The sequence below is a fragment of the Anomalospiza imberbis genome, chromosome 5, assembly GCF_031753505.1.
Source record: "Anomalospiza imberbis isolate Cuckoo-Finch-1a 21T00152 chromosome 5, ASM3175350v1, whole genome shotgun sequence".
In the NCBI taxonomy this organism is placed as follows: Eukaryota; Metazoa; Chordata; class Aves; order Passeriformes; family Viduidae; genus Anomalospiza; species Anomalospiza imberbis.
The window spans coordinates 65,006,666-65,029,827 of NC_089685.1; the positions used below are offsets into that span (position 1 = coordinate 65,006,666).

Here is a 23,162-nt window from a genome sequence, read left to right on the forward strand (position 1 = left end):
TAACATCCAGAAAATCAAACTGAATGTTAAGAGCAAATAGAAAAGGAGTAGAGTACAAAAAAATCATTATGTCAGCATGAATGCTTGGTGAGTCCTCATCTTGAATGAGAAAATCTGAGAAGATGTCATCCCTGTCACATCATTGAAGACTGAGAGGATGAAGGGTGACAGGGATGCTCAAAATCCTGGAACAACTGGGTAAGTAGGTTAGTGTTTCTCATTCCCTAAAGAAGAGGACATGGGAAGTGCATGTCTGTGACATCACAAGGAGGGGATAAGTGAAGAACAACCCTTCATTGCCATCTAAAGTATAAAACAGCAATGTCAAACTTGGTGAGGTAGCTGAAAAACGGGGGCAAAATGGGGGCATGCAAACTAAGAAAGGGGACATGTGCTTTAAAGACAACTTGAGAAGGTAATTCTAGAAAGTTGGATTGGTAGACATGCGAAACAAAGTCAGCACCTTTTGACTATGAAGTGTGAGACCCACAAGGTGTTGCAGAAGGAGGAGCAGTTACTACATGCTTGACCTAATGTCATGTTGGTTTCGCTGTTCTCTAGGTCAGCACTGTTGGCTGCCTTTTTATAGCAGACTTAAATGGACAGGCTAAAAATTCTTTTTTTTCAAGGTTGGAAGGATTCCTTCTCTTGTCCTGCAGTTGCACTTCAGCTGCTTTGATACCTCTGTATAATTTTCTATTAACTTCATTTGAGGAATAAAATGGCTTAAATTAATAACATTACATTTGGAGCTGTAGGAAACCTACTTGCAAAATTTTTTAATCTTTATAATTTCTACTACCTGAAACTAGTTATTATTAGTCTATATATGTGAGGTTACTAATACTGAGAGCTCATAATCTGACTAAGTAGAAACTGGAAAGGGAGAAACAGAGATGCAATCGCATTCCTCTTTTAGGTACGTTTTTTGAATGCTGATCACCAATTTTGTATTGTTTGCTAGTACATACTAATTTTTTTAAATTACAAATGCATCTTAGTATTCTATTTATTTATTATTTATTCTGTTTATTTTTTATTATAGTTATTTTATTATTTATTCTATTTATTTTATTTGTATGATTTTTTCCCTGATCGCTGTTACCAGCATTCATTTTCAAGTTCTTTGTTAGTTTAACCTGGGATTTAAATTTGTCTCTACTGAAGTCATCAATAATTTTGAAGTGAAGCTGGTCTTGGTGTCACCTCAACCCTATCCTTCAAGAGGTCTTGAATTATTGCCAAACTATGAGCTTTCATAAAGATAAAATGAGTACAATGGCCAGGAAAAAAAAAAAAGCTAAGAGTCATGTAATTATTTGCTAACAGTATAAATCATTTTTCCAAAAAGCACTATTACCTACAGCCATAGCTTGCCTTAGGTAATATTAAGTTCTTGGTGAAGAAATTGTTACTCCCCGTTTTTTTTTGGACATCGCATTCTTCAATCATTTTCTGAGTAGGGCTATGATAATATCCAACTGTCGGGGTGCTTTCTTGCCCTTTGCCTTTTATTATATCATATTTAATTTATGTCTGATGCTTGACTTTCAGAGACATCCGCATGTCCAATGTAAGAAAGATGTGGAAATATGTCTTTGCCCATGCAATTGCTTTCTGATGGGATTAAAAAAATAAATCTCTGGTGAAACTGTTGAAACTGGATGTTATCTTCTTATTCATGTTCGAAACTAGAAACAGTCTGCTTGATTGGATTACTGTACCAGCAAAATTTCTAATTTCTTTTTTCCCCCTCCCTAAACATTTGCTAATCGGTAGAATTTGCTGTACGTATCGCTGTTATGGGACCTTTTGTCATTATTTTGCTCAAATGTAGAGCAGTAATTCATCTTCATTCTGAGCCTGGGATCCTGCCAGCCATATGTAGAAGGCATATTTTTACTTTTCTTATACGTAATGTAAACATTTTGTAAAACTATCCCTGAAGAGAATGTAATTGTAGTGGTTAATGTAATTTTTGCTCTTATGAGATACAATTAAAAAAGAAAATGAGACATCCCATGAATTATAACCTAGCAAAACAGGTATGGCAAAAGCAGTAATCCAGTTTTCATTAAATGCAAAGTTTGGCGAATAAAATTCTTCTGTAAACTGAACAAGAACTGTATTATACAAAAATTGTAAGATGTAAGAAATGTTTTCTTCTAGCACGCAAGTAATTCTTCTGGTCTGTTACAGTTTGGATTTCAGCAGAATGTGGTATTTAATTTGCTGAATTCTAAATCCTGCTAGTCAGAGTTATTGAGCCTGGTTCTTTTCCTGTGTCATCTGAGAAATATCTCTTACCTACTTAAATTTTTTGCATTTCAGGAATCTTATTCAAAGAAGAGAGGTTATGCACTGGAAGCAATACCCTCTGTACCTCTGGATGCAGTTCCTTCACAAAATGACAGCAGTGTCTGTGATTCAATAGACATAGCAGTCACCAAAAAGCCTTGTTCCCTAGAGATAGCAAGAGTTCCTTCCTCAAGACCAGGTAAATAACCAAATAATCCTTTACACAGTCATTGGTGTAAGTGTTAATCTATAGAATATGTAGGTTTATGTTTTTAAGCATGGAGTACTCTGTTTATTTATTACAGTATGATTATAGTCTTCCATTAGCTACCATAAGAGTTTCACATCAAAATAAAGATTAATAGCAAAATGTTGTAGAAGTAAAAACAAAGCAGATCTTTAAATACTTTCCTAGATAAATACAAGGTTGCAAAAAGCCAAATTAGAAACAGTTTCTTGTAGACAAGCCTTTTGCAGTAATCCTTTAACCAACCTGTTTCTTTTTTTTCTAAGTGCCCCTTAGCAACGACATTATGGAACTACTTCAAAATTAAAGTACTCTGCATTTTCATGTTATGTGAAAGAATATCTGATCCATTTTTGAAAATTAAATAGTGAATGAGAATTAAGAGAAATATTAAATGACAGTTTGACAGACTGCTGTTTGTGTTATATATAGGTTTGAACAGCAATGAGTTAAAATAGTTAAAAACTAATAGAATTATGCTAATCAGATATTATCTGTAAGAATTCTGTATATGTTCTCCAAATTTATATGATCTCTTCCATTACCCTTGTTTGAGCTCTTCATTAGTCACCACCTGGTACAGGAATTTCAGAATATAGAAATATTGCTCTAAGTAATTGGACTGAGAGTCTGCTTTGACAAATGACATTTCTCAGCAGCAGAGACCTATTTGAAACAGGCAATTGGCTTTCTGACCTGTTGGACCTTGATTAGGAAGCATGATTTGGGTAATGTACAAGGATGACAGATGATTGTTGACTAACATAGTGTTACTGATCTGGTCTGTGTAAGGGGAAGCACCTTCTTGATTTCACAGCTGAACTAATATTGAAAGAGTGCCAGAGTTATATCAGGCACAGTATATGAGAGCCAAATAGCAAGATGACAAATCTGGAGTTTGCAAGGTAAGGTGGAGTGGATCGTAGTTCCCGCCTCTCTATTGAATTTGGGCTGAAGAAGACTTGCTGGAACCTGCATTACAAGCAGCAGTCTAAAAGGTGGCACAAATTAGATAGCATTTTTATAGCATAGTTGCACAGAATGAACCAGCATCTGGCTTGAACATCAGCATGACTACTTGCTTCTACTACTTGTTTCTGACTTTGATGATTTTGGCTCTGATAATCTAAAAAAAAAAAAAAATTAGTCTGTGCAGGACAATATTGTGGATTGCTTTTCAGCAGAGGAAGAAAATAAAAAGTATCTTTGTTTTTCACACTTCTACTTGGATAATTACCATAAACATAAGTATTGCAGTGGAAAGACTGCCATACACATACCAAATAAACTGATAGGGGGAGTTCATTTTCTGTCTTCTTAATAAAGGGGCTCAACAACCAATCTTCCCATTGTAACTGGTATTTTTAGAAGAAGATGGAGTTTTCACTATTTAAAATACTAGCTTTGGAATTGTACTTTCCAATTAACACAAGCATTTTTCTTAGGCATAATAAGTCCATTAAGATCAGCATGAAACACAAATCCTATAAAGGACATTTTTATGTCTTAATCTGGAAATATGTTTTGTGTAAAGTTTAAAATAGTGTGTATCAGAGGCCTAGAGTATAATCAAGGAAGCTGTAGGACATTCATGAGGGCATGCATGATATTTAGAAGATCGAACAAGATCAGTGTGTTGAGAATACAAATGTACTGTAATTCCTTCTGTTAGTTTTCCATATACCACTATGATATTTTCCTCTTGGCATATTATTGGAAAGAACATTCAGCTGTATAGAAAAATGTGGTTTTATTTTAAGCTATAAATGTAGAAGTTATTTAACTGGCCTGCCTTGCAAGCCATATCTGGAATAATTTTGGCTTTTATCTCAGACTATAAACAGACCAAATGAAATAAATCATGTCATTCTCATTTATAAGGTATTTAGCATAAGGTGTAATTGTATGTGAAGTCATCATGCCACTTTAGATTGTGTAGATTTATTGCTTGAATAAGTTACATATATTATAGATAATTTATTTAAAATAAGTATCTAATTCTGCCATTTTTTTCCTGAATTTCCCTCAGTTTTTGTATCACTGAGACATGCCAACTTTGGGAATACTGTTTCAAATTTCTGTATTATGTGGTATGTAAGGTTCTTGGGAGAAAAAATAAACTGTTCTGCAGTTCTCCTGAATTTTATTGTTGAACTGGTCAGGAACCACAGAGGATGAGAACTCCATGCAGCAAATGGTAAAGGCTTGTTTGTTTTCAGGGAGAAAAACTGAATATAAAGCAAACAAAAGTAGTCATAAAGTTGGTCATCTCTACGTCTGAAACCCTATGTTGCATGAGTTTTATGTCTGTTTACAAGAAATTAGGTTTATCTAGGAAGAGTAACAGTTACATTTGTTAGTTTATACTCACAGTTAAAGCAGTTGCTTCTAATTAGCACAGATTTAAGAGTAAAAAAGACTCTGTGTCTGAGTCCAAGTTAAACTGTTCTTTGTTTCTATGACAGATTAATAGGATAAGTTTGACAGAGTGTATAAAAATTTCTACCCTTAAACTAATAGTTAAGTCATGATAGGACTATTCTGAAATATTGAGCTTTTTGAGACCATTTTTTTCATTAAGTAAAATATAAATTTGGGGTTAAATTTTCATGGATCCATCTCATAAAATGAATATAATTGATTCATTAATCAATCTGACGGATTATTCTGTTGGATATCGTCCTGTTGGATATTGTACTGTTTTATTCCAGAACAGTATCCTTACTCCTTAAACTAGACATTTCTGCTACTCATTTTAATTTTTACACTGCTCTTCTATTTAAAAAAGAATTCACATGACATATTTAATCTTGAAATATAGTAATGAAATTTTATTAGTTCATAAGTCATGCAACAGTATTTTCCTTTTGCTATTAGGAATGTAATGAAATTTTGTGAACAATAGCAACAAATCATCTTGGAAAAGATGTAAATGAAGTTAAAAATATGTTCACGAACGTAATGTGGTTTTGGTCACTTATATAGAGTCCAGAATACTAATTTAGGTATTGGGGATGCTTTGGGGCTCCGATGTTAAAGATCCTTACAGACTTGTACCCTTAGTAGCTCAGTCACTCTGTACTACAATCCATCCTTGTACCTCATAGTGTTATCCATTTCATTTAGGAGAAATATCGAATGAAATCTGAGCTACATTACTGAATAAATGCTAATTATCTTTAGTTGTAGTTAAGTGCATGTTCCTACCCAGTAGGGAGATTATATCTCTTTGAGTCTGCTTTTATCATTTCTACTGCAGAACCTCCCCATGAGTGAGACTAGGTGGCAGTTTGTGTTAAATGTTCAATAATAGTGAGTGATGGGCAGCAATAATTAAACTATTTTTAGGTCTCCTTGAGTATCATCAGGAATTAGAGAGGACTTTTCAAACTCTGTTTCTCCCAAACAACTTGTGGAAGAAAAAATTTCCTTGGGAGATTTGATCTGTCTATGCAGATTACAAAGGCGTTGACAAAGCATCTTAATGACAAGAGACGTTTCTCTCTGTAAACTGCATGAAAATCACCATTGGATAAGAGAATTCTAGTTCAAGAACCTCTTATGTTTCGTTATGTTACTTTGCTGTGGCTGCAGGTCAGGGACACCTTAGTGAGCCATCTTCAAGTCTGAAAACAGCTGAGCTGTGGCAAAGCAGAACTCAGTGTGGGCTGCAAAATCCAGCTGAGAAATAAGGTAAATACTATGGGGCTTCATTTGTGCTGAGCTCTCAGCCACTGCACAGTCAGCAATTCCCAAGGCAGTAATTTTAAAGATAGCTCTTTTAGAACTACTCTACCCAGTTACATCAAAGATATGGATTCTAGCAGGGATAAAAATTGTCCTTACATATGTGATGTGTTTCCAGTACTCAATAGCAGGCAAACACAAGGCAAGGAGCTGGAACATAAAGAAAGAGATAGCAGCTATTCTGCTCCTTTGCCCACCTAAGTGTACTTTGAAGTAATCTTGCTGTTGTCAGTCAGGATGTTTTTGTAATCTAAAAAAATTGCTTGGTTTGTGCTCAAATGCCAGTGACTCGTTAGGAGGACCAGGCAGTTAATAAACCTGTAATTAATTATATCTTCTTCTTATAGCCTCATAATCACAACAAGGAAATTAATAAAAAAGTAGTTGACATTGAATTAATACAATATATCAAACTGTCCCCAAGCTGGCCAATTCTTTGCACTATTAGGGGATTTTTTTTTTTTTTTGCTTTCTCAGCCTGGCATCCCTCTCCTATCATTACAGTGAAAATGAACCTGAAAACTTGTCAGTGTGCCATATCACCTCAGCTGTATAACCTCAGCTGTAAGGCTGTGTCAGCAGTCTTACACAGATATCTAGGAGACTATTCTCCAGAAACCTGAATAGAAAAAAGAGCCTAGCTGTGATAACATTTTTATCAACATTAAAATATGTCTTTTACTTAGTTTCAAAATCATCAAATACTTGGCTTGGTAAATAAAGTCCTATTTGTCAGATCATCAGTTTCTGGTTGACTTCAGTAATCCTGAATATTTGCACACTTCAGTTTTCCAGATTGAGACTAAGATCCAAAATACATTTTTTCTGACTTGATTAATTTGTACCTTCAGTTTTGTGCAGTTATTTTCTAGTTATAAGCAAATCAGTGAAAAGTGGCCACCAGAAGGAACCATCACACTGCCAGATACAAAAAATTGTCTGGATGAATGGAAATTCAAGAGTGTAGCTTTAGTCATCGATGCTTCATCCACTTTAAAACTCAAATTGATCTGAAGGGTCAGTTACAAACCTTTCTGAAAGCCACTCACACTTGAATTGCTTCAAGCAGGACAGCTAATAGAGCTGTATTTCATTTAAGTAAGCTTTTTAAACCAGAGATAGCAGGATACAGTGCACTTAAACACATGACCTGCAGTCTAACTCCTCAGGATTAAATACTTTCAAGGAAAGATATTTAATGATCAAGAAAAATCATCTTAGTTGTGTAGAGGGAAGAACATAATAAAGGAGACAAAGTAACAGTTGGTCTAAACCAGCTGAAAATACTCTATGAAATTTAGCCTAATTTAACACAAATGTTTCTGAAAGAACTGGCTGTTCATGAAGGCTTTTGATATTGTGGTACATATTCCAAATCATTACTACCTACCTGCCATCAGTGCTGAATTTTCTAAGCAGCAGAGATGTGAATGGAGAGCTTTGGAATGCTTATCAGGGCCATTAAAACTTAGGACATGCTTCAGGACCTGACATGACATCACAGCACCAGCCTGTTTTGACAACACTTTGGCACATGATGTGATTCTTGGGGCTGTTCTGTGCTGGGCCAGAAGTTGGACTTTGATGATCTTGTTGACCCCTTCCAAGGAATTATTATCAGAATATTCTGAGATTCAGTGTTGATATATGAGTGCTAATCAAATGTCCTTTCTTGTTCTGTCTATTACTCAAGGGGACGTTATCTCCAAAGAGTATAATTGGTCTGTATGTTGAGTGGAAGTGCGGAGCCACTCAGAGATTGTCATTACAGAACACAAGGCATAAGTATCGTAATGTGAGCCCTGCATCCATTTGGTGGAGTTGGTTCACTGACAGAAGAGGGTAGTGTTTCCATAACAACCTAATAGCTGAACAAATCTTAGGCAGCAAGCATTTTCTTCTCTGAGTAATTTTTTGCCTTAGAGAAATGCTCCCATTGTTAACTAAAGTTTCCAAGTGCTCAGGATGTTTTGCACAATATAATCCCCCTTTACCTTTAGCACAGAAAGAGTATCATAGGCCATGGAAAGAATGAACAAGAGAGTCTCACAGTGCCTAGAAACAATGACAATACTCTCCTTAAAGGAGAGGAAAGTTAGATCCTAGCCTTTGTGTAGTTCCTTTCAAGATAGATCTTTAAAATATCTGGGTTTTGTGCCTGTTGCTCTTCAAAGTCATCTGTATTAGAATCACTGATTTCTGTGCTAGTTATTAAGAAGCTTCTCATTTCCAACTTCAGTGTATTCATTGACAACTCCAGTCAAGATAGAGATAGCCTAAAATTCTGTCTTTGGATAAGTTGGAGCTCTCCAGGAGCTCTTCAGAAATCAAATCTGGATTATAATCTTTATGCCAATGGAAGTGGTTAAACTGGAAAACAGTTCTCTTTTTTCCAATTAAATGTTGTATTTAGTCCAAATGAAAATAGTTTGATTTTGCTGTTTACGTGCTTTTTTGTAAAATTTACCTCAAAGAAAAAATTGAAAATTAGCAAAATTTTTCAGCTGAACTTTTAGTCAATAACTTATTAATAGTGAAATTTGGTGTCAAGACCTACACATTTTTTTTCTCTCTTATTCTTTTCCTTCCTTTAACCCATGTTTAAGCTAAATGGACATAATTTGGCTATGGTACGGAATGTATCAATTGACTTGTTTTAACAGGTTAATTTATGGTGTTGTACGGTTCATGTTCAGAATTTCAAGATACACATCTTTGCCAGCACACTGTACCAGAAACCAAAATACCCTTCTGACTTTCAGTGGTGACACATTTTGTGTTTGTCATTCCAACTGCCACAGGATGTAGTGCAGGATATAGTGCACACTTATCAGAAGCAATTTTGTCTAGTACATTAATATATGTGTACAGCAAAGATTTTTTTATTGCATGCGACCTTTTTATGAAAATCAAGAGTGCTGATGGAAGAGTGAAATATACAATAGCTCTTCTATCTTGCATTTTGCTGGGTTTTTTCTTCAGTACAGCTAGTTCTTTTTTAAGCACCCTTTAAAACCAGAAAAGATTCCTGAAACTTATGCCTAGAGTATTTGCTGCTGTAGCTGTTTGTAAAACAGAAATTACAATTTTATCATTTCTTTTAAGTTTTAAAGTATCTTCTGGCATTTTATAGTTCCTTTTATTTTTTTAAAGTACAAATGCCCAAAATATGAGAAGCTTGGGACTTTTGTCTCAGCATAATGATATTTTCATACCTATTTTTTGTATTTCTGATATTATTTAATTAGGATGCTTTCTATTGACTTTTTAAATACTGTATCTCCTAGAGGAGCACAGTTCACCTGTGGTCCTGTGCTGGTCACTATTTTATTGACAGGTGTTATAGACCTGCTGGTCTCAATAAGTAGGTCTTCAAATGATCTGAGTCTCAGGGTGACATGTATTTCTAATGTCATTGATGTTAGCACATCTTTTGCCTCTGATTTCAGTTGTGTTAGATTTTCACTGTGTACATCATCTTCCAAAAGAAGGGTCTTCACTAGAATTAGGAATTAGTGAAGTATTCATATGAGAAAAATGGGAAAAATGTCTCTTGGATTGCGAGATGAAGAATGAGGTACTATCTGTGAGAATATTGCCCTTCTGATTTTGTCTGAAAACTTGAGAGGCATCTTCTCCTGATATCTACTACACTGTTATAGCTAGAAGTGGATGTAGATGGGTCAGTGAAGTGTGTAACTCTGACTTCTGCCCTGTTAACTACATCCTTCGAATCACGTTGTGACAACGTATCGAAGCTGTAGTCCACCGTAGCTATATTTGAGTAGCGTTCAGGAGGTGAGTGAGACAGCCTGAAAATCCTTTCTACAGTCAAGTTTGTTCCTAGGTTGTCCAGGTTTGGAGGTTTCTGGTATTAGCCAAGAAACAGGCCCAAGTGAATCTGTATCCAATTTTGTAGACAAGAGCTGTCCATATTCTTTCTTGACATGTCTGTAGCCTACTGTCAGTAGATACCCCACAGTCCACATCTCTCGTCCCTAATGTTTAAAGAAGAAAACATCTATACTTTATTGTTTCAATTTTCTGCACAATTTGGGAATTGGTTTTTTTTTTTAGAAGTTACAAAGGGAGAGGAAAAAAAATTAATTTTTGTTGTGCAAAATAAGTACCATTTTCATTAGGATTTTAGGATTCGACTCTAATTATAAATGTATTAGCAGAACAAATTAAGAGATGAGGGAAAATAAATTATAAAAAGTTTATGTAGCAGTTCATCCTCTAGCTTCCCCTCTAAGCAGTCCTGGGCAGCATGAGATAAAGCCATAGGTTCCTCTTAAACAGCTGTTCCATTATTTATTCTATTTTGAACACTGAAATTTTGTATTTGAACAAACCTTTTTTATAATAAAATTCTCAAAATAATAACTAGAAAATTGAAATCCTCCAATTTTGTCATCAAATGAGTGGCAGACTCTAAATCCAAAGGGCTATGATAAAAATGAATTATTTGCATTGTTTGGAATAAAAAAAATTCTGCTTTTTTTTTTTTTTTTCCTTTTACCTAACTTCTTGACTTTTGAAAAAATGAGAATTTTTCCTGCAGGGCTAAAATAGAACGTCAGTGTCACAAACTGAGAAGTAGACAGTGGAACAGACAGAAGTATTCAGTGATTGCTGTTTCTAGAGTGCTTTCTTGGCTGACTCTTCCCCATTTAACTGGCAGCTTTCAGAATCCTGACAAAGAGCATTAAAGGAATGAGGTTTATGTAGGCTTTTTGACACTCCTTCTACCCATCCTGGATTGGCAGGATAAGAATGATAAAACTGTTACTTTTTTTCCATTTGGATAGTGCACTCTTCTCATGCACATGTATCTGGAAGAATTCAGTATATTGTTTTTTGAAATTTTCTCCACTGCAAACATAGACCGCTTGAATAAAGTTTATTAATCCAAATATACTTGTAATACTTATCTGTATTCCAAACCCTTAAATTTTATTTTAAAACCAAGGTTAAATAATATCCAGTTTTTCTGAAGCAATGCTAATTTGCATGACCTATGTCTCTTCCATTTATTGTTAATGGTGATCCATATCAGCTATTCCATTCTTCCTGATCTCAGGCTGAAAGCCTATAATGACCAAGGTTACTCCATTAGCTTCCTTTTAGTCGTCTTAAATCTTATCACTATGCCAGATGCTAATAAGAAGCAGCCCCATTTATTGGGATGAATTCTTGCCAGATCTTTTTGAAATCTTGGATACAAATTAGATATATTGATTAAAAATTTGTAGCTTTGGTAACTCTCATTTAACATTCCTTTGGAATATTTTCCTGTGAGTTTCTGTTTGATATTTAGGGAAAATATTTTTCATCTCTCAGTTTATAATATTGTTGTTCCTGCCACATTTCTATAGTGATGTACCATAATTTCGTTTGTTCCCTTGTCCATTTCCCCCACATTTTTATGACCTTGATGCAGCAGAAGTCATGTGGAGAAACAGCACTGTAATCATAAAGGCTTCTTCAGAGTGCATATGCACAGGAGACTGAACTGAGGTTGCACAATTGAGGTGTCAATTCTTACATATTGCAGCTCTAATGTACTTTCCTTTAAAACCTTATCATCCCTCTAAAAGGTTTTTAGTATATAATTAGGATAATTGCTCCCAATCATGTGCTCCCCTGGATAGCATCTCTGATAATATCCTGAAGAATGAAGTGTTATTCTTAAAAACTCTCTGTCATATTTGAAATTAAAACACATGGGAATGTCTGATACCATGGGATCAGTTAATTATCAAAATACCCGCACTCTCCGCCCATCCACTATGTTCCAGTAAATATGTTTACGTTGAAGTCATTTCATTTTCCAAAAGACTAGCTTCCATTTTCTCTACAAACTGAGAGAAAAGGCTTCTGCTCAGCATATGCTAAAAATTTTCTGATGTTTCATTGGGTTTTACTATTATTCATTAAAATGCAGTTGAAAAAAATCAGCCCTCACAGGAGTTTTTGGCAATTTTTGCAAATGAGTGCTCATCAAAGTGTGTGCGTTCTGACCAATGCTCAGTTTCATCCATCCTGGTGTGATTACTGTCTAGAATGATCTCATTATACACTTGACTGCATGCTGTCAGACAAAAACCCTTTTTCAAATCAAAACAATAATTCAAAGGAACATAATTATTTTTGGCTGTTTTGCATTTTAAAGCCCACATGAAAATATTATTTAGCAGGATTTGAGTTTTTCTTTGTTAAATGACTATTAGTTGCGATATCCTTTGTAGTACTTCTGAGTTAGGGCTGGAATATATATAGAGCACATAGAACATATTCCATTCTAGTAAGTAATACTACACCTCAGAGTGTTGATGGGATTGTCTGATAATTGAGCAGATGTAAAGGATAGTGCCTTTCATAAGTGGCAGTAACTTAATGGATAAATGGGAAATAATATTTCTGTGAAACTCACCAAATTGCAAATATTAGGAGTAAAACTTAATTTATTAATTTCCTTACAGTTTACATGCATCTGGTGTATTTTAGAGGAATATAAGGCTGAAATAGGTATAGGACTGCACAGAGATCTTAATAGGCATATAGCTAATATTTATTATGTGTCTTCTGATGCACCTGTGAATTTTTTACAAAGCTTTTCAGTTTGACTCTTTCTCCATTTCAGAAGCTGGGAAGAACCAGTTATCTTGATCTCATACTTTTTATCCTCTTATATTCAAGACTAGAAATTGTGCTATTTTACATGAAGATGAAATTCGAGTCCTATAGTTTGAGAGATCCAGTGCTCCAGAGCTAGTGCTTCACTTAGTTACGTCTAAAATGTAATGCAGTTCAAGTACTGTAAAAAAAGCTAAAGTGGTTTTCAGAAACACTGGAGCTGCAATAGAGATATGTGTTGAATCACACAAAGAACTGTCTTTTGTGGAAGATTAATTTCTCTGCTGTTTGGTCTCTTAATTTCAGATGATAAAGCTGCTCAGCTCTGAGTGTTTAATCGATACACTGCAATATACACATCTTAGGGTACCCTAGACATCCTCAGCATTGCCGATGATTCTGATCTCTCCTGCTCCTTGTGTAGTTTTTCCAGCTTTTTTGTTATTTTTGTATTGAAGGTTGCAAGTTTAACACAGGTTATTAGGGAATGGTTTGTGACTTGCTGTAGATGGTGAGTAGATGTCTAGTACAGTGTTTGTTATGTGATTACCTTTGATCTAGCTATTAGATTTGATGACTTGGGCAATCCCTTGTATTTCTATGTCTCTCAGGGACATGGAAGATCGGGTTGAGAACTCTAAGTATCAGACTATAATATGAGTGACTATACTTGTATCACAGAACATGAGAATTCTCTTCAAAACTGGATACATCCTGTGTGCATCCCAGCTCCATGCCAGACACCCCATGCAGTAACTCTTCCCTTTACTCACCACTTAACAAACTAAAAAAGTTTTTCTGGTTCTTCTGACTGGCAGTCTTTAGGAGAATTTATTTTGGTAATTGACTGTGTCAAAACTGGAATATAATTTAGGTTATATCATACAATCAACTGAATAGCCATGCTAATAATTTTATTTCAGCATTGGCATTAATTAGATTCTGAAATACTAGATTTTATTATTTAAAAATACTCCTATTTCTACTGTCTTTACTTCTCCAGTGAAAAACAACTGGAATGTTGTAGTTTTGTGAAAGAATTAAGAGATTGTATTTAATACGTTTAACTGTGTTCCACTGGGAACTCTTTCTAATGAGAATTATATGTTTTAAGAATTTTTAATAAACTTGTCTATTAACTTTGGTGTATTTGGAAAGCAGAAATCTTGGCACAGCTTGCTGAATTTTGTTAAAGTCAAAATATTTGTCACAATATTAAGCAATTTCTAAAATAAACCGATTTTGTACATAATGAGCAGATTTATTTGCTTTAATCAGTGTAATAAATGATTAAAAAATAGAAAAACAATGATTCCTAGTGAAGGTACTCAGTGTTCCATTAAAAAAAATTCTTCCTATTCTATTTGAAGCTAAATAAAAACTGCTTATTTACTTCCATTTTCTCTGCTTCTGTCTCCCTTTCTCATCTGCTAGTCCTGATGGCAATATGTAGCTTGCTGGCAAAAGGTTTTCTCTTTACAGAGATTTGATTTTTGTTCTTTTTATACATTTTTCTTGTTATGCCACCTCAAAAGAAAACTTGAAGTGTGCACGATGTAGGATTTCGCTGTATATCAAAATAGGGTGGGAAAGGGTTTCTATTGCCAACCACAAACATATAGATGAAGCATGTATTTAATAGTATCTAATAATAGAATAATTTGCTACTGCAACAGAATATCAAATTAGTATTTTTTTTCCCTGATATGCATTGAAATATCTTTGTTTCGGAAGAACCCACATGAAAGAATATGTTCACACCCAGCTACTTTATTGTTATCAGAAAACAGAAAGTCTTCAAAAAAGATAATTTCATATATTGTGGCTCTGGAGCAGGATGTGTTCTTTCTTTAGTGCAGTGTATCGCTGCGTGTGGTTGTAAGTCTTCTGGATGATGACATTAAAACCAGCTGTTAGTAAGAATACTCTTTCCAGTCTAGCTCCAGCTCCAGTTCACCCCCTTTTTTTTTTCAGAAATCATTCTCTCCATGATGGAAGATAATAAATAGTGCAGCACAATTAAAACCATTTTCTTACCCATAATACTGGGATTGACGCTAAATTTTTATCCAAGAGCATTTCCGTTATTTTTACATCTATTTATGTCTTACATTATGGTGAAAAGATATCAGAAATTTTTGTGAATGTGTTGTGTAAGTAAATTTTGAAATAAAACATTGTTTCTGATCAGTTATGTAAGTTGCCTTTCAGAGTTTTTCTCATCCAGCCTGTTATAACTGCAAGAAGATTTTGCAAGTGATCAATTTAATAAAAGTGTGTTCTAATGGAATAGTGGCATTTGCAGTAGGAGGTTGTTAGTGGTTAGAAGTTCCCCCAGTAAGAGTGACAGGACTTGTGTGGGTCTTTTAGTTAAATTTTTACCTGTATTCCAGTGTGATTTAATTGTGAGTCTTTGTTATATTTTAAGAACTCTAAGTTAAAGAAACTTGGAAAATTTCAATCCTTGTTTTTCTCCATAAAACTTGGAAACCCCCCATAGTTTTACTTAATTATAATCCCTCCTTGTTTCTGCTGCACTGTGCTGGAATACTCCTTCTTGTCTAAATAGCTTTGGTTCTATATCAACCAAATGGGCCAAAGCTGCATGGTCTAAAAATTTATTCATTTGCTGTCAATAGCAAATTAAAATGGCATATCTCTTCAATATATACAAAGTTTTGTGCTGATTTTATCATTCCTTTATATAGTTAACGGTAGCCCTTAAAAATTCCAACAGTCTATCCAAACTGGATATCTGTAGTCTCTCTGTAATCAATGTAATATGTTGTATTAGTGGGAAGACATAATGGGAAGAATTTTAAGATATTTACAAAGCTAACATATGATTATATGTTAGCTATATATTAGAGAACCTAAAACCAAACTTAGAGAAACCTGTGATGGTAGCAAATTAAATATGCTGAAGTGTTGAGAAGATTCTAAACACTCAGAGAAGTTATATAAATCCTGCTTTGTCAGTCAGAAGGTAAGATTAATATTGTCTAAATATATAACACATTTTATAATATATCATTTTATCTGAATTGCAGGAGACAGAAAATAAATCAATGCAGGAATATTAGTAAAAGGGGTAGAATTTTAGTATTTTTCAAATGAAAATGATATGTACAAATGAAATTTATAAAATATGGCAAAAAGTTTTGGCACGATAATTATAAAATGGAAAATTTGGAAATTGAAAAATAAAAATGCTAGCAATTTTGGGGGGGGTTTTGTGTTATTAGAAACTTTAATGCTGTAATGCTAAAAATTAGCTGGTTTGAAACTGGATTGTGTTATTCCAAAATTATCCACAGTATTTCCTTTATCTTTCTCAAGTCTTTTGGCCAGTGTCAGAGCAATGTGATATCTATATCTGTCTATATAGCTGGTCCACTCTGGGGCAGATGCTTTGGTATCTCTTTCAAATTGAACAGTAAAGCCCATAAGGATTCCCTGAATTCTGACTGTGTATTCTATCTGCTGGAAAAGTTCTTTATGCCTAATGAATATAACTGTTACACAACACTATATGCAATATATATTAACAAGATACTTCTTTCAGTGTAAATGTCTATTAAATACAAAAAAGTAAATTTTCAGAGTGACAGTTGAGCTTCCTAAATATCTCTGAAGCTGCTTGAGAATTTAGATACTTTAAATAGGAATAACTGGATCGTGAAACATTTAAAAACACTTCTGTCTCTTTGGTTTTAAAATGTTTTGGTTAGCACTTTGATCTCAGTGTTCTGATAAAGAGCTTTATGAATTAATTGATACTTAGAAGAACTGAAAATATAGTTTTCTGCCATTAATTGATCTTCACTGTAGCTGTAGAAAGATGTATATTGGGAGGTTTATCTTCAAGACTGCTTAAATTAATTATTAACTGAACTTCATCCATGGGGTGTATGGCTCTCATTGGTATTATTTAAATGATTTGAGAACACCTACTCTCACCACCTTTTGTACTTTATTTTCTGTAATAATTTGACAATATAGGCTAATTCAGTAATGATCTGTTGCCTTTGTAAGAGTAGAGTATTTTTCTGCACACTACACTTTGGTTATTTTCTTTGGTTTATAGGAGAAACCTTATGAAATACTGAGGCACACATATGATCACATTCAGTGACTTCTCACTGATAAGTTGGATTTAAAAATAAGCACAGAAATCTCCAATATCTACCATTCTTTTTTGAGGTAATTTTTTTACAGGACTATTAGGCATCCCAGTTTTTAGTTAATGGCTAAGATAACCAAAAATATTTTGTCATCTGTAACTATACCCTATGCTTTTCACTGAACTCCCAGAAACATGGTGCCTATATGTTAAGACAGTGCAAATATAAAAATTTATGAAATATCTGTCATAGACAAGTGCAATGATTTCACTAAACACCTTTTAAATATGGAAAAGCCAACAAAAAAGCCATTACACAAAAATCAAAAAGGTAGACTACAACTGTGTAGTATTGTTTTTGAATGCTCAATTAGACACCAGCAGCTTGCAGAGGCAGTCTCAAAAGGTTACTCAGGAAATGGTGGAAACCACCCATCATCTCTCATTAGTACTTAATGAGAGATGTTTTTCCAGACAGTTGCCTGGTAATACAAGGGTTATGCGAGCTTGAAGCAGTTCCAAAGTCTGTTTGTGCAGGTGGATGATTAGAGGAAATAAAAACTTGATAATAGTCATACCCAAGTCTCTTGGATGATGCAGAAACAACTAAACAGACCTCCTGCTGCCTCTGGAATGCACTTCACTGGTAATTAATTTCAAATACAATCCTGAAATAGCTGCCACATCCAAGACTGGGCCAGTTATGGCTTTGAGTGCTTTCAACAAGACAGTTGCATATATATATTTACAATTCTACTCAGAACAACAGTTATTCAGGTTTAAGTGTATGGGAACCAAGCAAATTCAAAAGAGCACATTCGAACAGTTGAGTCCAACCATTCTCCCTATACATCCAGTGTAGCTACCTACTGATTCTGTTATTCACTATTCCATCGGTTCTCTTGAAATGTCTCTGGTAATGTTTGTTCCTTGAAATCCTGAAATACATGATTTTCCTTATCTGTAGTTTGTAGATTTATTCCATGTTGAATAGTCGTGTAGCAGAGAAGATTTGCTGTTGGGATTTAGTCAAGTTAAAACTATTTTAAAGCTGAATCCTATGCTATGGGAAATTACTTAGTCCTGTTTGAGGCTACTCTGTAATATGAATGTTTTTGTTATCTCCCTGACAAAACAGGAGATTTAACATTTTTTTTTCTGGATTTCTGTATGAACTGCTTAATTTACTATATGCTATTGCTGTTAATCTTTGCAATGGGTCCCCCACTTACAGGGGACAACACATTTTTATCACACATGGTGTCCAAGAAGTCTTACATGTGGCATCTGTGAATAAAATCAGTGCGGTTCCTGCTATTTTGTGACCTGCTCTGCTCAGTTTTGGGTCTGTGTTAGTTCTTTCCTATTTGTTTGATGGCTTGGGCTCCTGCCTTGTAAATCTGCTCTTGCTGGAATTCAGCAACAATAAGTGATGCACAGAGAATGGACTGAGCACAACTGCTGTCCTCATACAAACACACACTTTTACTGAAGTCTGTGGGTTTGGTTTAGAATAATAGGTTGATTCTCCTTGCTCTGCCTTAGAAAGGGTTGTTCATGAGCTCTCTGCAAGATTCAGGGCCTCACTGGGCTGGAATTCTCTTTACCACGCAGAGTCAGATTTAGATGACTCTTCATGTGGGCCTGTGTTTCTGTCTTGATTGGAGATCAAGCTCAGAGATTCCCTGAAGTGGAATCAGGGAAGTTTCTTGCTCTCCTCACCATGAGGGTATCAGAATATCCCTGATAAAGCATCCATATCTTTGATTACCACAGGAATCAGAAATTGCTGGTTTATCTATCACTCCAGTGAAATTATAAGTGGCAATTCTTTTTTCATTCCAGCTGTGAAGATTTTAAAAGGTGACCATTTCCCCATTATCAAAGAGCATTAAAATCTGCTCCTAATGGTACCACACGATGGGACCTACATTAATGTGTTAATTTCCTAACCAGTCAATTAAATTAGCCATTTTGGTGGCTCTGTTCTCTGTAAGAAGATGTATGTAAGCTCAGCCACTGCAGACTGATCCTCCAGAAATAGTACTATTTCCATAATATCTTATTTTTCACTCTTCCATGATTTCTATTGTGATTAAGACTGATTTCTGTCCAGGACAGATCATTTCCATTGCCATGTTCTTTTTAGAGCTTTTTGCCTTCGTATAACATATTTGATGTTAAGAGGACCTGTAACATGTACAGACAAAGGCACTCCAATTTTTTATTTTTTTTTTTCCTAAGGACAGATCCAAACCCATAGAAATTGCCAGACCAGAGAAGAGTTTTATAATAGTCTGGCAAATTGAGTCTGCTGTAATTGATCAAATTTAGGTCTGTCTTGTTACCATACTAAAAAGCATTTTGAGCCCAGATGGCACTGAGCTATCTAGACCTTTATGCACCATTTTTGCATTATCCCTGATGATGGGGATCCAAAACAGATGCAGGATTTTGACCTACCTTCAAGTTGTTTGAAACATTGCATGAAATATTCCACACTGAGAAGAGATTGAGGAAGCTATTATTAATAATAGGGTGCCTTTGGATTTGTTGTCTATTTATGTGTGCAAGTGTATCTCTATATATTTATGTCTATGTATGTTCATGCACATTCATTTTGTACCCTTGTCTTTTTTCTCTCCCAGTTTTGCAGTGAACAAACCTGTCCAGGCCCTGCATTTGTAGTACAAATTTCTGCAAGTTCATAATTATTAGGCTTTGTGCTTTAAGTATTTTTGTTAATGCCTAGTGTTGTCTTTTGGGATGTTTTAGAATTTAGTTGATGTATTTAAACACAGCATTAGGTGTGTAGTGTATAATCTAGTTCTAGGCTATTACTGGTCCATACCTCCAAAGTGAAATACAAATTTCTTCCATTTTTATAGCTAATTGTAAATATGAGAATATAGTATTTAAGTGACTCCACAAGTACTTGGAATATGGAAATAAAATAGGTGGAGTGTACATTTGCATTTTGGTTCGGGGCACTGGATGTCAATATGAAATAAATCGTCATTTGCAGTTACTATTAATTTCTTCAGTCACAGGCCACCTTTGGAGCACATAAACCAGATTATTTCTGGATATGATGTTCCATTTTAGGTGGGCACCAAAAGCACAGGGTCCTCCTGGACGCAGGAAGTTTTGAGGAGCATGTGTGATGGGGGTGTTTGGTGGAATAAATAAGTTGCTAGATAGTGCTAGAATTCAAACTCAAATATATTGTAAATGGAGTGTTATGCAGATCAACTCCTTTTGATGTGCTGATCCATTGCCATTACACAAAGTTGTAGAAATAACTGATGTAACAGCTAATACAGACATAACTGTAATTTTTGATAAGGATGTTAGCATGTTTCTGCAATGAAAGTAGAAAACTAGATTAACTGTGTGTTCCATTTTAAAGATTTATTTCTGAGGTGAAATCTAATTATAACTATATTTCTGGAATATGGGCTGTGTCTGGTTCTTGATATTTTGCTTGCTGGGATGCAGTAAGTGTTCTGGTTGGTGTATTTAGTATTGCCTGATAGTTAATATTGTGGCATTGCATACACATAGTGCCTTTTCTTTGAGTACATTATGAGAAAAAAAATCTCTTAGAAAAGTTTCAATGAGTGGTTTGTGGTTTGTCCTCACAGTCCATAGATAGTGGGATGAAAATGTTGACAAAGCAGTCATTGAACCCTGGTGTTATGGTCTATTATTATCCATGAGGGTATTTTCCTCCATTCAGTGCTCCCTAAGAAAAAAGACATGTGAAACAAATGACTGATGTCACACAGCACAGGAAAAGGCAAAATTCCCTGTATATGACTTTTTTTTTATCATCTAAGTTAAACAGTTGACATTTTTATGTTTTTGTCTGACATCTTAGAAGACAGCCCTAGAATAACACCTTAGTTTGCTCTTACAATATACTAAAAGACCACATTCATACATTTTCCTTGTTCTATTCTATTTCCTTTGCCATGAAAAAAAGAAAATGGAGACTGTCAAATAATAAGTAAGCATTTGCAAAAATCAGAATTAGCTTAAACTACGTAGACCTTGTGACAACTTCACATGTGTGATGGAGGAAGGAAGGAATATTAGAGCATGCTGCATGTCATTAGTTTTTTCCTGCTAGATGATCCCTGGAGCCTGATGTTGTCTGCATTACACAGAAACATCTAGATGATTGCAACATGAGCCAGGAACTGGAAGAGAATGACAGTTGTAAATACTTGCCTGTTGGCCCCATCTGTAGCACCTATCAGAAATTCAGCATGAGAGCTAATTTTTTTCCTAAGTAAATTGCGTAGTTTCTTAAGTTTCCAAGTTCTATTTGTCATGAAATGTTTTTCTAAAACTTGGAGTGTTGCCATCATAATTACCTGAAGGGGGGGAAAAGTTGCTGTAGTTTTGTCACCAGGGAAGATTTTAAAATTATTATTTTATAATTTAATTCCAAAGAAAATAAAGTCAAAGATGCTCTTAATGAAACTATATGTACTATATACATAAACAGGTGCTACAAATTAGTTGCAGGAACTAATTTGATGGTGTTGTTCTCTCTCTGATGGAGCAGACCCAGGTAGTAAATCATTATTGGTTGCCTAATGGGAACATCCTACTGTGAAAATAAACAGCTGTCCACAATAAAGAAATTGTTTACAAGAAATCATTACATGTCAGACACTTAGCCCCTTGAGAAAGAAGGAAAGGCGTGAAATACTGAGCAGTTGGATGTTTTTTTCTGGGCTGTTTATTTAAAAAAAAATTATAGTTTCTTTTTGCAAAGTTTTGTTTTAGACTCTATAAACGTGATCTTTTTTTTTGTATTGCCACTTAATTTTGGTTGGAAAGAAAATCTGTAACTACTCTTTTCTGAGGTTGCTGCATTTTGTGTATATTGCTGAATTGATTATGGTTGTATTCACACATCATAGCTGGAGAATTTTTTCTCAACTCTGTCTTGTGGGGCATGTAACAGCCCTGTTCCCCCTCCTGTATGCCTTCCAATAAATTTTCCTTCCAAGAATGTCACTCCCAGTCAGTTCAATGCCACTCATGTGGCATGTATGAAGAGGGAAAACCTGGCCTTCAGTGAGCTACTACTGAACAGGTTCAACAAGAAGTCTTTCCTATGCAAAGGCCAAAACCTTGCTCATATAGCTTGACTCCTGTTACCCTCTTCTGCATATTTGAAGTGTGGTTAAACTGAGCTGAGATGACTATCAACAAGGCTTTGAAACAGAATAAAACTGTTGGGCAGACAACTGCATTTGTTACCATCGACACCAATCTGTGTTTCTTATAATGTGTCCTTTGAGTGGTGCATCCTTGAGATACTTCTGCATCTGCAAGACTGCCTGATTTCACTTGCACGGCTTTCATGTGCTAAGTACCTCAAGGGCAGTTGTGCTAAGCACAGCCACATAGGCTTACAGGGAAATAGTGGCAGAAAGGCAGGGACTGCTGAAGTATGGAGGAATTTGTGTTCAGTTTGTGTTCTTTATAGCTTTAGGTGTTTGTCAGAGACAATAATTTTGTTTGTTCCTTGCACCAGTGAGTAAATAAGTGCACAAAATACACTTATCTGGATTCATGTGGAGCATTTCTCACTCTAGAACTCATTTTTTACCTTCTTGTATATGGTGCCTGTATTCCTGCATTTCTTGACAGTAGTGTAGTCCCTTGTTTGGTGGCTCCCCAAACAGAGGGGAGGGATCTCTTAGAGCAACTCTCTGATTCCTCAGTAAGGGAGGTTCATTAGTGATTTTCTATCTGTCCATAGAGTGAAAGGAGATGCTGTTTCATAGTCTGCATCAAAAGACACTAAGATTTTCAGCTCACTTAAGATGTTACTCATATCTAGCCTTTGTCCTCACTAGGAGATTTTCAGAGTATAGCAAGGCTTTAGAGGTTTCTGTTCTTGCCAAATCCTTATCCCTCCTTTGATGAGCTGGGCTTTCATATCACAGAATACTTATTTACATGGTGTACGTGAACAATATTATAAAGTTAGACACCAGGTCAGGCAAGAAAGAATGTTAGAGACTTAAGGCTTTCTGAAATGCTATCAAAATTTCCTCCATGTCAGTTATGTTATTGTGAGAATTA

The 23,162-nt window shown here is 35.1% G+C and overlaps 1 protein-coding gene across 8 annotated transcripts in view; it reads left to right on the top strand.

Annotated features, from left to right (window-relative positions):
• ANKS1B (ankyrin repeat and sterile alpha motif domain containing 1B) overlaps positions 1-23,162 on the top strand; it is a 401,048-nt gene that overhangs the window by 113,788 nt on the left and 264,098 nt on the right. For all 8 annotated transcript variants that reach the window (XM_068191650.1, XM_068191661.1, XM_068191653.1 and 5 more), the window contains exon 10: positions 2,332-2,497. In XM_068191650.1, the coding sequence (XP_068047751.1) occupies positions 2,332-2,497 (166 nt within the window). The remainder of the gene's footprint in view (positions 1-2,331; positions 2,498-23,162) is intronic.